Genomic DNA, 15,938 nt, shown 5'->3' with positions numbered 1-15,938 from the left:
TGTTGCGGCCTGGCCTCACAGCCCACTGGGGGTGGGGTAGGAATGGGAGCAGCCAAGATAGCAGCCACCCCTCCCTGCCCCCTACAGCTGATTAGCTTAAAGAACTTCCCGTTACATGGCCTCACCCCGCTCCACCAATCAGCGGCAAGGGGTGGGACCACACAACAGGCAGCCCTCTTGGCCAATCCATGGCAAAGGGGCGAGCTCCTTGCAAAAAGGCTGCAAAATCAACTCCATTCACCACAATTTAGGTAGATCCCTAAACATTACGTATTGTGTTCTACCCTAATTACAACAGTATAAATCTGACACAACCCAGATTGCAACTCAGCATGATTTGGCTCAATGTACATTGAATAGTACATGAAAAAGGATTTAGCTGACATTTTAATAGTTGAGAGTGGACAGACATCAAGTCCTTAATTATTTCAAGACCATACTAACGTGATTAAGCAATGCAAAATGAAGCAGTGATTAGGACCACAGCAAAGGTAATTTATAAATACTATGCATGGTCACTTAAGTTAGATACAATATTTCAGAAACATCTGAAACTCCCAAACTAGTACAATGCCAGCAACATTAAAAATACCTTCTTTATTGAGTGCCTACATTTGTAGCTGTGCATTCCCAGAGGTGTACCCAAGAATGAAAGGCTTATTAAAATGAAGCCTTCTTTTTCAGATTGCCAAAAATAGCAACTAGAAAATTTAAATATTAGCAATTCTGAGTGACAAATTCACATTTATATCAATTTCTTAGTCATAATCCTTAGTTTCGACATTAAAAATTGTAACTTTACCTGATACTAGAAAACAATTTAGACTTTCCTTACAAATTCAACATTGCAAATTTACAGCAAGAAGCCAAGAGGAAACAGTGCACGAACCCCCAAGAGGAGCAACAATACTAAACACACTGTGTTTTAGTTTATAGGAATAAGGGGTCTCTCTTCTCTCTTTTTCCAAATGTTATTTTTGCTCTCTCTTTTAGCCATATGTGGCCTACCCCTTTTTTTACCTGGAGGAGTACTGGACTCATGACTTTCTGCTTTATTTTTTCTTCTTATTGGTTCTTCAATTTGCTGTTCTGTAACTGATCCACTTCCTCCTTCCAGCATGTGTCTCATAGATTGATCTTCAGGGGTACAAACAGTGGTCCCACTTTCACTGCTACTCAGATCCAAATCTTCCAAATAAAGGATCTTAGAATGAGGCATGCTTTTAATGAAAGTTTTCTCCCTCTCTAGTTTTCGACTGGGATGATGTTCATTCATGTCAACTCCTGAGTCCAGACTAGTGTCATTGCTATCTGTTTTTCTGCCCTTCTTCAGATCTATAAAAGAGTGCCTTACTTGAGCAATTGGCTTTCCATCTAGTGACACAAACCATGCTCTGGGGTGTGGGGATGGTTTTCCTTTGGAAAGCTCCAGTAATGTTTGTTCTGAAATACCTTGAAGCTCAGATGAAAATGGGGTCATTACAACTGCTTCATTCAGTGTCCCAGGAACAGAGACAGATTCCAGCAAATTGTTGGTGTACCGATCCCAATTTGAATTTTGGGAAGGTAAACCTTGTTGACCATCTAGTATGTCTTTCTCATCTCTGCAGGTTGGGGGCTGTGGATGAACATGCATTGGCATCTTGGGTAATGTCTGTGTATAACTGTCACGATTCATGGGTTCCATCACAGGGCTGTAGACTAACTGACCCTTTCTTGGCAAAGTAGCTGACTTAGCAGCATGTAACTGCTCAGGAGAGTGGAAAAGGTCAGAAGTTTGAAGGATGGCAATAGGCTGACTGTATATATGCATTAGTTGTTCTGGAATATGGGAAAGCCCAAACATCTCTTCTTTTACTGCAAGATATAGGTTTTGGTCTTGAACATCCCTTGGAGACTGGGAAACACTACTGTTGATATGCTTTGGCTGCTGCATGCGTCTAACTCCAGCACTAGGATCCAAGGACTGGGATGAATTCCTTGAATGACTACTCTGATTTGATGACTGATATGAGGCATCTTCTGTATAAATTTTAAAACTGCCCCGGGATTTTTTGTCCTCTCTTTCTATAGAAGTCTTTCTTTGAGGGCTATAAGATAAAACCTTAGGTGAGTATAACTGTGATTTATCCCCTACCCTTAATGACCCCTTGACAGCACTGATGTGATTTATGTGAGTTGTTGATGTTGTCTGGTCCTTTTTTAACACTTCCAGTTTAGTTGTATTTTTTTCCTTCTTTTGTGACTGACCACATTTATCCCTATGCAAAAGGAAATAGAAGATAATTGTAGAGGACATGTTAGAAAAATGCAAGTGATGAATGCAGCAACCGCACTGAACACTGACATTAGACTCAACAGTATGCACTACTGAAAGCAAATAGTTGCAAACAAAACTGTTCCAAAACTACTGCAGTAATTTATATGCACAATTAATTAATGTGCAATGTTATATTAATATAGTGATAATTTTAAGACGCGAGGTGTATGAAATATTTTATAACACCTAGGCATATTGCTGGGGGAAAAATAATATTTTGACTCAAAAGGGGCTGTTCGTTAACTTCAAATCCCATTTACACAGAGGCTACTATAGATTTTCTTTTTTCCTTACCTGCAGTAACAAAGAAGGACAGCGAAGAATCCAATAATAATGACAACAGTACCTCCCAATATAGCTGTTAGGAACACTGTATGATAGGCTGTTATATCCTTGGAAACTGCACTAATAATTGAATCTAGGTTTTTTTTAAAACACAGAAACAGACAAAAATTAGATGCCAAAAACTAATTATTCTGGTTATTGTGCAGAAATGCAGTAGATAGATTACACTATAGTTTCCTAGCCATCTTAACACTGTCCATTTCAGCAACTTTGGAATATAATAATAATAACAATAATAACAACAACAATAATAGTAATAATAATAATAATATAAAATATATAATATAATCAGACTTCAGGGGCTGATGTCTCAAAACACCAAAATATTGCCTTTACATTCGTTTAATTCTAGTCAAATGGTGTTTGTAGCATACCTCTAAATTTGTTTCAAAATACTAATCCCTGGAGTTTCAAGTTTAAACCTCCTGTTCCATTACATTACTTTATTTTTACATTCTGAAATCTCATTCTCTCATTCAAAAATTTCACCATATTCATTTTCATTTCTGGAATAAGCATAATTGTAGCGTGTAGGCTGTATGTTTCTATACAGGCAGTATCTATTTGGGCCACTCAACCCTACCACCCCCACCCCCCGCACTGATCCCCCAGTGCATTTCTCCTTTGTGTTCCTGGGTGCAAAAATAGGCATATGGTACCAGATGCTCCTCTGTTCTTTATGTTCACATTTCTCTTTTTGATAAAACCCAGAAAGTGATAGTACTGTATAGCTTGGCCCTTTCCCCATCAAAAGACAGCTGAGAATTGAAAAGATGAAGACGACTGCCTCCTTTGACCCAGAGGAGTATTTTTTCTACACTGTTCAGAAGGTTTCAATCAGAATAATATTTCCTCTTTTTCAAAAAATGCTTTGGTTGTGTTCCTGTCACACACATGAAAACAAATGTCAAATAATTTTCCCAGTCGTTTAATCCTCCCCTTCCCTTTTTCCCCAAAAGACTAATAGTTTCAATGTAATACTGGAGTTAACCATTCTAGGAAACAGGTATGAAAAATATAGATAAAACACCTTCAGCTTCTGGCCTGTATCTTTCTTTTAAAAAAAAAAAATTATGAACAAGTTTTCTAATACACCTGTATTAAGACTAGTATTATTTAGATTATTTGGTCATTTTAGTTTTCTATTGATATGCAATACCTGTAGTTCCAGGCAGTGGAGCTGCTATCCAATACCCTAAGTGTGGAGCAACATACTTCCATACTAAATGGTCATTTGCTTCCTTTATCATTCCCAGCCCACGATTTACCCAGGCACCTGAAAAAGGAGGCAAGCTAATAAGCATTTTAGGGGACATGGCTTGTTTCACACAATCTCCTACAAACAGAAAAGGATTATGAAAAAGAAAACATTGAAAAATATATACTGTCAGAAAGAAATAAAGAAAATGAAATTGTTGTGGTACTTTCACATACAACAGGGCTTGATGTAATTCATGAGCTTGTAAAACAATAAATAAATAAACCAAAACAAAAAAAAACAACTCCTCCTCCCCCACAAAAAACTAACTCTTTCTCCTTGAATTGATTTGTATATTTCAGTGAAAGCCTGTGTGTAATTGTTTACTTTGAAATAAAATTCAATTTTTTTTAATGATTTCACTTAAATTGACTAGCTATTACACCAAAATAGAAATTAAAAACAAAGTAGATTTCCACCAAAACAAACCATTTTTAGTTCATATTCTCTTATTTTAGGTCTTATTTATGTAAAGACTAGTTGCAATTTTGTTAAAAGCTATTCATTTACACACAATGAACAGAGTCCAACATTAGGCTTTACCACATAGTGGACAAGCCATAATAATCCACTAGCCTACAAAAGAATGAAAAAGCCTGTTTTTTCTATTTAAATTATCCAAAGCTGAAACAGCTCAATTAGTCCAAGGCAGGATTACTGTTAGACCAGAGATCTCACCACCATCTGTTTTGGAGTATAAAGGACAAGCTTTGTGATCTGCCATTGTCCGGCAACGTATGCTCACATATGTGTGTGCAGCAGATGAGACAAAAAGAAACGTACTTAATACTTGGTTAAGTAATAAATATACCCATGCCTGAAATTCTAAGAGTGGAAAACAACCTGTTTTACAAACCAGAACATGCTGAGGGGAACAGTAGAGGAGATGCACAACAAATCTCACTTAGAATACCAGGAATTTTGTAAAGTGGGTTCTGAAGAAAACAAAATGGTCATAACTTATATATTAACCTTAAGTACAGAGGGTTTACATTTTGTTTTAGATATTCTTTTATGAAAAAACAATTCAATTCCAATGATGTTTAGCTTTGCAAAAGTTCTAGCTCAAGTGAAATAAAACATCTGAAATGGGTAACTATTCACAGAAGTTAACATGTTTTATTTTTCTTCTCCACTCTGCTCCACAGAAAACAGCACATACTAAGAAAAATACAGGGACAAATATTATTTTTATATAAAGGAGCATACTTTAATGCACTTTAACAGAAAAAAAAATGTTTAATTAAAGGTGTGTCTCAGAAATAAACCAGTTAGACTCAGGAAACCCAAGAAAAAGGGCTACATAATGCTTTAGAGAGTTCTGCCTGTCCCTGGTTCATTTGAATCACACCCTGGGATGGCATAGACCAGTAGGAGCAACCTTTTTGGCACGTGTGCCACAAATCAAGCACCGCACCTTCTGAGTGCTACCCCAATCCCTCTTCCTTTGTGTGAACTGCCACTACTTTCTACTCCATGACCAATTTACTGCTCTGCTTTCCCCCCTACCGTGTGCTCTGTCTGATCTGCTGCTCTGCTATCTGCCCCCTGTCCCATCTGCCACTGTACTACCTGGTCCCTTCCAGATATGCTGCATGCCACGCAGAGGCTGCCAGTGCCACCTGAGAGACATGCCACAGGTTGGTCATTCCTGGTGTGGACTACTGATCTGTTTCAGTATAGTTGTTACTATAAATATTTTACATGGAGATACTGTATATTACATTTTAGAAAAAACAATGGTTCTGCCTAAAATCTTCTATTTTCATAAAGAATGATACTTTAAATCATCTTAAGTTATGTCACATCCAGTGCTGTCACTTTATTTCAAGCAACTCTTACAGACATGACTTGGAACACAATATATTCAAACAACCTTAATTTGTTCAAACCTCAACTTTTTGTTCAAGCCCATAGCATGCATTACATTTATACTGTTACAATATCTAATGTCCAAATATAATATTACTGTGAAAATGAAGGTGATCCACATGATTCTTAATACTTGTAACATTCACATCAGTGCTTTTGTTTGAATCAGTTAAAGCAGTTATGTTCCCGGGTGGGAAGGAGGGGGGACCTCCCTCTAAGTTTAAGATGCATGTTTAAAATTGAGAACTTCTTCCCAAAATATATGTCACCCAACTAAGAAAAAAAATAATGCTGGATATTATACTGTAAAACATAGATATACCCTATGTCATTCTAATACTAAATATAGTATAGCATTAAAGCTGTATACTGAAGGATTTATCAAACATACCAGTTTTCAGGTCAAATGTCCATGCAGGTATAGCATCTCCTGATTTTACATTATTTGTAGGTAGAAGAGGCAATGTAATATGAATGGGACCATTAACTTTCAATTCTTTTCCAGCAGAAAGGAGGCTTACACATATTGCAGCAAGAGGGGTCAATTCAATACTTTTAAAACCTAAAACATATGGAATAACTTTCTATAACTATACATACTGGCATGTATTTATAAAAAATATATAATTTACTGAAAAAAATGCAAACCATCAAAGAATATTTGGATCCACATCACAAGATGTCAATATAGCTTGAGAAAAAAAAAACTCAAGCATTTCTTCGGTTACCTTTTATTGAGAGTACTGTTCTGTAGTTATACCTATTCAAAAAATTTAAAAACAAAATATATATTTACAATAAAAGTGGTTGAACAGTGCTGGCAGAACACAACTTGGCAAATTCTGGCTGTTTAGAGGCTTTTAATTACAGGCTTCAGAAGCCTCATTCTACCTTAAATAGTATACACCTGTTCAGAAAAAAAAAAGTTCTAAATGTATGGACAGGTATAAATATAAATGATAATCAAAATGAAACTCCCGTATTAAGTGATACATTTGCAGAGTTCTCAGTAGTCAAGCAGGTTTAGTAATAAAACTTTACTAAAAGGTTTCATTTGTTATTTGGATGTTCCTTTGTAGAGTTGACTGTGGGGTACAGTACTCAAGGCTTGTCAAAATACTCAAAGCAACCTTCCGCTTTATGGGGTAGGCTGCAAGCGTGCTCCCTTTTTCCTTATACTAACGCAACAACAGACACCATATGATGCAAAAGCTTCAGAATCTAGCGTGACAGGTTTTTGAAGACTGAAACAGAATTATTAAATATCAGAACGATATTAGTGCTTTGCACATGGTTAGAAGCTGATTGTGAGAGAACCACCAGATCTCAATTATCTCCTACCTGCCTTAGGATACAAACTATTTCTCTGGGATCCTATGAATAATTTAAGAATACATCAAAGAATTAAAGAAAAGTTTGATGGTGAGGAACACTGTTTATCATCTGAGGCTTCAAATTCAAAACGTGCATTATAAACAACCTGTTTTTTTTGGCATCCTCAAAAATCTACATAAAACTACATCTAAATAAATAGGGTACTGGTATTTGTGAATATTTTGATTAACTGCAGATTAAACAAACCAGAGTATGACACACAAATGAGCTAGCTAGAAACTATATCACTAATATCATCCCCTGCAAATCAATGAAACCATAGAACTGCATTGAATTTGAGTGCGTCACTGTGTATTGGAAAAGAAGTGAAATGGGTGATGAAATACTAGTTGTCTGGGACAGCTTAGTCTATCCTGCCTTGAACAAGAGGTTGAACTCTTGTGGTCCTTTCCAGCCCTATTTTCCTCTGTTGGTTCCAATGTGATCTTCTGGATAGCAACATAACTAGGTGGATTAGGACATAATAGTAAATAAGTATTGATTCTGCCTGTGCCTTATTTAAGAATGCTTTAAAAAGGTGTAATATTTAAAAGTAATTTTTACCAACTCATGGAATCTCTACCCTGAAAGGATATTTTATACTTAGTTTAATAGACATGTGTGGACAATATTATTACATTTGTTCTTTGTATATTTAGAGTGCCTAGTTGGTGTCACTATGCTTAAACAGGCTTACATGGATTAACTGTAACTAAATCAATAATACTACAACATGGATTAAGTATTTGAGATAGATTAGTTTCCCTGTTATTTTTATGCTGGGTGACATGGTTCCAAACCCAGATAGGTAAAAGTTACAGCCGAAATGAATCAGCTGAGGATCTGCCCATAAATTGCTGAAATTCCAGTGACTTCAAGAGTGACTGCAATTTATACCACATCAGATTCAGGCACAGTAAGGTATTTTGTAATGTGCAGAACACACAGAACATAGCAAACACCTTCAAATTCCACTTCAATGAATGGGAGTTTCACGTGTGCTAACACTGTAGTTTAAGGCCTTGCCACAATACAGTAAGTGTTATAATCCTATAAGGGAAACTAGTCTGTATGGAAAATAGTGTATTTGTCTCTGCAGGAGGTAAGAGTAGTAGCATATTATGTTCTTTTGGTAGATATGTAGGTAGGTGCAGAAGGCCATGAGTTACTCCTCTGTAGTATAATACAGTAAAAGCTGTGTTATCTGGCACTTTACAAGCTGGCATGCTCTATTAACTGGCATGCTGGCTTGTAAAGTAAAAGTGAAACTGGAAGTGCCCACTGTGGCACTTCTGGTTTGCTGAGCCCCCACATCCCAGGGCAGAGCAGCCTGTGCTGCCGAGCCCCCACAATGACAATTCTTTCCCCCTTTCTTTTCTGCCCCCCTCCCTGTCCCTCTCAGCGGGAGGGGCGACGACGCACCAGACGCAGCGGCCTCTCAGGTAACAGGCATATTTTATTATTCGGCACTCCCGATTCCCCATGGGTGCCAGATAAAGTTTTGCTGTATTTATAATCCCAATTCCAGATCCTATGACACTCAGAAAAAAGTCAACTAAATTCATTGGGAGTTCTTTCAGGCCTTCATTATTAAAGAATGAATCTTGCATAGCATATATACACATTTTTTATATAAATACATACATACATGCATACACACACACAGCACAAACTTAGATGCAACAAAGGTAATATACCTGATTTATTTAGAAGGATCCCTGTTGTGTAGAGAAAATTGTCCACTTTCAAAAACTGCTGTGGCACTGTCAGATAGGCTGTCACATTTGTAATATGGTGGTTTATTGGAAGTTTTATTAAATATTTGGGAAACTGAACACTTGGTTGAGATTTGGCATCTGTGAAGAAAAACATTTTTAATTAGCAAGGTTTCAAACAGAGCTAACACTTTTCACTGTGACAATCTAGAAATTCATTCAGCATAAAACCTACTGCATCCCACTTCTCTGCGCTTGTTATTATCTAGTTCTAATCCACCACCTGCCACTATCACACATACCATGATGTTATCAGAAAGCTGAGCTCTTCTTCCCTTTCCCACCCTCACTCTTAAGTCCCAACTCTAGCATACCTTCTCCAGACAATGTATATGTAAAGAATCTGGCCCCGAGTGTAATAAGTAACATGCATATTTCACTTTACTAGAGATGAACAGTACTCAGGAGGCCAACTGCATTAGTAACTCTGCTGGCCATGATCTTGAGGTTTGTAGTTTTTCACACAAACTGTTTACATCCTAGTTGGCATAATGGACTACTTACCGGACAGTTTTCCAGTAATTAAAACAGTATCTTCAAACAGCCATATATTAGCTTGGCTTTGTGGAAACAATGAAAGTGTCACAGATGAGTATACTGGGGAAAATAGCACATTAAGAAAACTTGGTTAAGACTAGAAATGTTGCAGAAAAAAGTTCAGATAAAACATACAATTTTGAACAATGATGAACCAGTTATCAAGAAGGATGATGTCAAAGAAAACAGATGGAGCAAGTGGCCCCTTCTAGTTTATGGCTGAATAGTACAGGCTGAGCAGTGAAGATTACACTACATGGCTCATGCTGTACATAGTCTGTAGATAAATACACGTGATTTAAGTTCCTGGACAGTCTATTTCTCTCTCTCTAAGAAAAAGACACTTTAACCATCTCATAAGAGAACTATATTGGCAAACAAAAAATGCAACACTTAAAAACAGGCCACACATGAAGATGTACTACGGATGAGAATCAGGGGTGGATCCAACGGTGGTGCTGTGGCATGGCCACCTGCCTCCTTCCTGATCATGCCACAGCAGCTGCAGATAGGGACTTAAGTCCTGAAATTAAAAATACCCCACCCTCCCTTCCTCTGCATGATCAAAGGCACAACCTTGCCTCAACTCTTCCCTCCCCATTCCCTTCTTCCCAGTCTGCCGCTGCCGCCAGTGTCCTCGCTGTTCTGGGGATGAGAGGAGCTCCTGCCCACTCCAGCTGTACTGCATGGGGGCTGGGCTGAGCCTAGGTGTAGCAATGGATGGGTGAGCACCCTGCCCTCCTCCCCGCAACTCTGCCTGCTCCTCCCGGGTGTTCTTCAGAAGCCTGGGGACAGGCATAGAGAGAAGGAATGTATCTGTCCACCACTGCTGCTACTGCGATGGTCCTGCGTGACTTCAGCTCCCAAACTGCCGAGCTGGAGTGGAACAGAGCTCCCCTTGCCACCAGGATATTGTGGAGCTCAGAAGCAGTAGGCTGGGGTCAGGGAGAAGAGGGAGAAAAAGGAGGGAAGGGGATGTGCCTCTGAGCAGAGAGAAGAAGGGAAGCTATGGAATTCTTACCTTCTTTGGGACTTAAGTCCCCAGCTGCTGCTCCTGTGGTGTGGTCTGCCTGCCCTGGTTTGAGAGGAAAGGGGTAAAGGAAGCTGGGAGATGGGGGTGCAGCACCAGCTGCTGCAACTGCACCCCCCATGTGTAAAATCCTAGATATATTTCTGACTAGGATGGTGGAGGGAAGGAATCAGAGTTGCACAGAGGCAAAGCAACATTCTTGCCTCTAGGTACTATATGATTTTAAGAACTTTGAAATACATAGCTGACCCTTCGCTCACTCTCCAACGAACAACACAAATGTGCTCACAAACACATTCCTTCTTAGAATATACTGCCATCCCACTGCAATAATCTTTTTCTTGCTGGATTTTCAACAGCTAATAGAATTTCAGTTCTAAAAATCCACATGATAAATTTGTCAAACTTGAAGCGTCACTTACTCTTATACCTGTATTCACTTGTAACTTTGGTTCACTTGACTCAATCATGTTCAGTTGGTGACAATTAAATGGATCATCCAAGGAAGGAAAACGTTTTAATTGTATATAAATTCAGTGGAATAACAATATTTTAAGAGACTTACTTGGCATTCTCCCAGTCTTCCATGGTAAGGGTGTTAACATGTAGCCATCTTTGTATGACACAATAGTTAAGCTTAGTCCCAACCTGTAGGGAACTTTTATTAATACTGCTCCATTGTTTCCCGTGAGCGTGGAATTTGTCTTTGTGTAGTTAACAAACACTTCTACAGTTGCCTGGCGTAGGTATTGATGACTGACAAAGTCATTTACTTGAACTTTCAGTATAAACGCAGATCCTGTGATAGGGAAAAAGGCAACAGGTCATAAGCCCTAATAACTAAGCATATTTACCTAAACGTCATCATTTGTCTTATATTTACCATACTCTGTGATGAACTGACTGTACATTTTGATAAAGTTTTTTCTCACGTGCCAAATCTTAGCTCTCAGAATGCATTTGTTCAACCAAAACAGTTGTTGCAGTTGTTCAGCACTACCCAAAGTGCAAGTGATGCTGATGGAACACAATGGACACTTTTTGTAGAGTACAATTTTTTATTCCTCTGTTCTCATTACAAAGCTTACTTTGTAAGATGTGATATAATGCCCTGGAACTGTAAGCTACCAAGATTGAGAGGAAAAATATTAATATGGGAGCGCATTGCATCACTGTAATTTAGTGAAATAAACTCACGAGCAACAAATGCTGCCACTCCAACAAAATCTATCTATAACAGTAATAGAACATTCCTGTATCTTTTACGATAAAGCCTCCCATGACAGTGGTTTATCCTTTTCCAATACCAATACAATATAAGACTACAACGCAAAAGTTTTGTCATCTTAGCTATATTGGCAAAGCCCCTTTATGGTGAAACAGATTGTCTGGATAAATTGCAGACAATCTGGATATTTAGGGATTTGTTGATATAGCTATAAAAGTTAGGTATGTGAAGAAAAATGATTAAACTCTGCTGACAAAACTTTGTAGCATAGACCTAACCCAAAGTAAATGATTTATCCTACAGAGGATTCTGGAGTGGCCAAAATAACTTAGGAATATTAAATGTCAACCAGGACATTGGGTGGTCATTCTACACATTCTTGATTGAATAAAGCAGGCGGTGGACACAAATAAGCAAACAGGACAGTGGCTGCTTATAAGGCTCCCAGGTAGGTCCCCTTAAGGTAGGAGCTAAAGGAAAATGCCAAGTCTTTACCGGGAGGATTCTATTTTCTTGGCTCTAGTCAAGTTACAGACAATGCTGAGAACCCATAGATAAAAAAAGGACCAAAAACAGGTAAGAGAGGAGGCAGTTGTTTGAGAACAGTGTGTGGAACATTCTGACACATACAGATTCTACTAAATGGTGTGAAACAGTCACATGCATTTCAAGCACAGGTAGGAGTATAAGACTTAGGTCAGAGAAAAGTTATGCAGATTTTTTGTTGATTAAATACTCTTACTTTATGATTTACTCCTATGGTTTAATTGGCAAAACTCTTAATTTAAAAAGGCTGTTTGGGGGTTAGTAGAACCCACTGGTGACAAATCTGCCAAGAGGAAGAACCGTAGGTAGGCTAAGCCAGTTGGAACTCTTAAACTAAGCATGTTTGATCTATATGATACCATAGGATCTGTTTTGAATGAAGGAATCTTGAGATTCTACCCAAAGACAGATGAGGATCTGACGCCTTGAGGTGGTAACACACTGATGCCGGGGTGAAGGGGTGTAGTTAAATCTATAACCATAGCACCATAGTCATTTAAAACAAACTATTTTCTTCTTGAGAATGAGTCTAGAAATATAAAGAAAGGTGGTTTCTGTTACTAGTTCTGCTAAATAATCCAGAGTCAGGAAACTATTCTACATCATCACCAGAGTTCATGCTGCGTCTTTCAGTCCTTCACCGTAATAAAAACATTCTTCCTGAATAAAAGCATTCACATCAACATCTCATCCCAGGAGAAACATCCCATCTCTTAAAAACTGACAATCCCACTGCACACCTGTTTTCCAGCTTAGATTCCACAGACATTCAGGCTGGAAGGGACCTCAGAAGATCGAGTCCAGCCCCCTGCCCCAGGGGCAGGAAGTCAGCTGGGGTAACAGGATCCCAGCAAGATAAACATCCAATTTTCTCTTGAAGGTGTTCAAAGTAGGTGCTTGAAGCACCTCTGATGGCAGACTATTCCAGACCTTGGGGGCTCGGACAGTAAAGAAATTCTTCCTTATGTCCAGCCTGAAACGGTCTTGCAGAAGTTTATAACCATTCGACCTCGTCATCCCTTGGGGTGCTCTGGTGAACAAACGTTCCCCCAGATCCTGGTGAACACCCCGATAAACTTATAGGTGGCCATCAGATCACCCCTGAGCCTGCGCTTTTCCAGGCTAAAGAGCCCATGGCTCTCAGCCTCTTGTCATAAGGTCTGTTTTTCTGACCTCTGATCATGCACATGGCTCTTCTCTGCACTCTCTCAAGCTTCTCCACATCCTTTTTGAATTGTGGAGCCCAAAACTGGATACAGTACTCCAGCTGCAGCCTCACCAAGGCCAAGTACAGTGGGAGAAAGACATTCTGGGATTTGCTTGAGAAGCATCTATGGATGCAAGCCAGTGTTTTGGTCGCTTTACTAGCTGCAACATCACATTGAAAGCTCGTGTTCATCTTGTGGTCAATCATGACCCCCAAGTCCCTTTCATCCATAGTGCTAGCCAGCGTAGCACTGCTGAGCTTATAAGGATGCTGCAGGTTTTTCCTCCCAAGGTGGAGAACCTAGCATTTTTTGGTGTTAAACACTATCAGGTTTTCATCTGCCCATTTCCAGAGCCTGTCAAGGTCAGCCTGGATCACCCTCCTGTCCTCAGGTTTGGTATCATCGGCGAATTTGGTCAGTCCACTTCCGACTCCAATGTCCACATCATTAATGAAGATGTTGAACAGTATGGGTCCAAGGACAGAGCCTTGGGGGACCCCACTGGTCATAGGGCACCATGACGATTGACTTGCATCAACCACCACCCTCTGGGTCCAACCATGGAGCCAATTCCCCAGCCAGTGGATCATGGTGAGGTCAAGCCTGCAGTTAGCCAGTTTTGCCAAGAGGTGATCATGGGATACCAGATCGAAGGCTTTTTTTAAAGTCAAGATACAGGACATCAATCTCCTCTCCCTTGTCTAGGTGATAGGTCACCTGGTCGTAAAAGGAAATGAGATTGGTCAAGCAAGACCTACCTGCAACAAACCTGTGCTGGCTATCCCTCAGGTTGTTGCCATTGGCCAGTCCGTTAAGAATGGCCTCTGATGATTTTTTCTAAGACCTTCCCCAAGATAGAGGTCAGGCTGATGGGCCTGTAATTTGCCAGATCCACTTTCCTCCCTTTTTTGAAGATAGGCACCACATTGGCCTTCTTCCAATCTTCAGGCACTTCACCAGAGCGCCAGGAGTTATCGAAGATCCGTGCCAGCGGCTGAGCTATGATGCTAGCCAGCTCCTTGAGTACCTTGGGGTGTAAACCGTCAGGGCCGGCTGACTTGAAGGTGTCTGGCCTCTCAAGATGTTCCTTCACAAAGTTAGCATTCATGGAGGGCAAGGAATCTCCCTCACCTGGGCTTCCCTGTCCCATAATGGGTAAGCGTGTCCTGTGGGATTGATGAAAGACGGACACAAAGTACCCATTTAGTAGGTTGGCTTTTTCCCAGGCGTTGGTTGCCAGTTGTCCCTTCTGGTTTAACAGGGGTCCAGTGTTGCCCTTGCTTTTCCTCCGGCTCCCCATATATCTAAAAAAGGACTTCTTATCCTTGATAATAAAAAGCTAGTAGCTAGTTGGAGTTCAGTTGCAGCCTTGGCTTTCCTTGTTTGCTCCCTGCAGGTCCAGACCATTCCGGAATATTCCTCCTTGGAGGTGGATCCCGTCCTCCATCCTTTGTAATACTTTCTTTTTAGCCACAGGAGGTCCACTAGTTCCCTGGAGAGCCAAGGGGACTGCTGTGCCCTTTTTCTGCTTTTCCTCCGAGATGGAATAGCATTAGCTTGTGCATCTTTTTTATGACCAGGTTACAAAACACCTGGACGCAGGAGTAGGGGTTGATGTCGTTTACTTAGACTTCAGGAAGGCCTTCAATATGGTATCCCACACCATACTGGTGAACAAGTTAAGAGGCTGTGACTTGGATGACTACACAGTCCGGTGGGTGGCGAATTGGCTAGAGGATCGTACCCAGAGAGTCGTAGTGGATAGGTCAGTATCGACCTGAAAGGGTGTAGGCAGTGGGGTCCCGCAGGGCTCGGTCCTTGGACCAATACTCTTCAATGTCTTCATCAGCGACTTGGACGAGGGAGTGAAGTGTATTCTGTCCAAGTTTGCGGATGACACAAAACTGTGGGGAGAAGTGGACACGCCGGAGGGCAGGGAACAACTACAAGCAGACCTGGACAGGTTGGACATATGGGCAGAAAACAACAGAATACAGTTCAACAAGGAGAAATGCAAAGTGCTGCACCTAGGGAAGAAAAATGTCCAGCATACCTACTGCCTAGGGAATGACCTGCTTGGAGGCACAGAAGCGGAAAGGGATCTTGGAGTCCTAGTGGACTCCAAGATGAACATGAGTCGTCAGTATGACGAAGTCATCAGAAAAGCTAATGGCACTAATGCTAATTAGTGCTAATGGCACTAATGTTTCTTATCGTGCATCAGCAGATGCATGACGAACAGAACCAAGGAGGTGATAATTCCCCTCTATTGGGCGCTGGTCAGACCACAGTTGGAATACTGCATGCAATTTTGGGCACCGCACTTCAAGAGGGATGTGGATAACCTAGAGAGGGTCCAGAGAAGGGCCACTCGTATGGTTAAGGGCTTGCAGGCCAGGCCCTACGAGGAGAGACTAGGGCACCTGGACCTCTTCAGCCTCCGCA

At 40.3% G+C, this 15,938-nt stretch overlaps 1 protein-coding gene across 1 annotated transcript; it reads right to left on the bottom strand.

Annotated features, from left to right (window-relative positions):
- Positions 1-34: 34 nt before the first annotated feature.
- Positions 35-11,441, bottom strand: FAM171B (family with sequence similarity 171 member B). The gene is made up of 9 exons (XM_025193471.1): positions 11,395-11,441; positions 11,077-11,310; positions 10,503-10,556; positions 9,449-9,541; positions 8,867-9,025; positions 6,187-6,357; positions 3,825-3,941; positions 2,615-2,738; positions 35-2,261 (listed from the first exon to the last, which is right to left on the bottom strand). Exons 1-9 carry the CDS (start codon positions 11,420-11,422, stop codon positions 926-928), a joined length of 2,316 nt encoding a protein of 771 aa, XP_025049256.1. The 5' UTR covers positions 11,423-11,441; the 3' UTR covers positions 35-925.
- Positions 11,442-15,938: the final 4,497 nt, after the last annotated feature.

Source organism: Alligator sinensis, unplaced genomic scaffold, assembly GCF_000455745.1.
Source record: "Alligator sinensis unplaced genomic scaffold, ASM45574v1 scaffold1553_1, whole genome shotgun sequence".
Taxonomy (NCBI): Eukaryota; Metazoa; Chordata; order Crocodylia; family Alligatoridae; genus Alligator; species Alligator sinensis.
The sequence above is the reverse complement of the archived record's forward strand: the minus strand, read 5'-3'. Positions and strand labels throughout refer to the sequence as shown.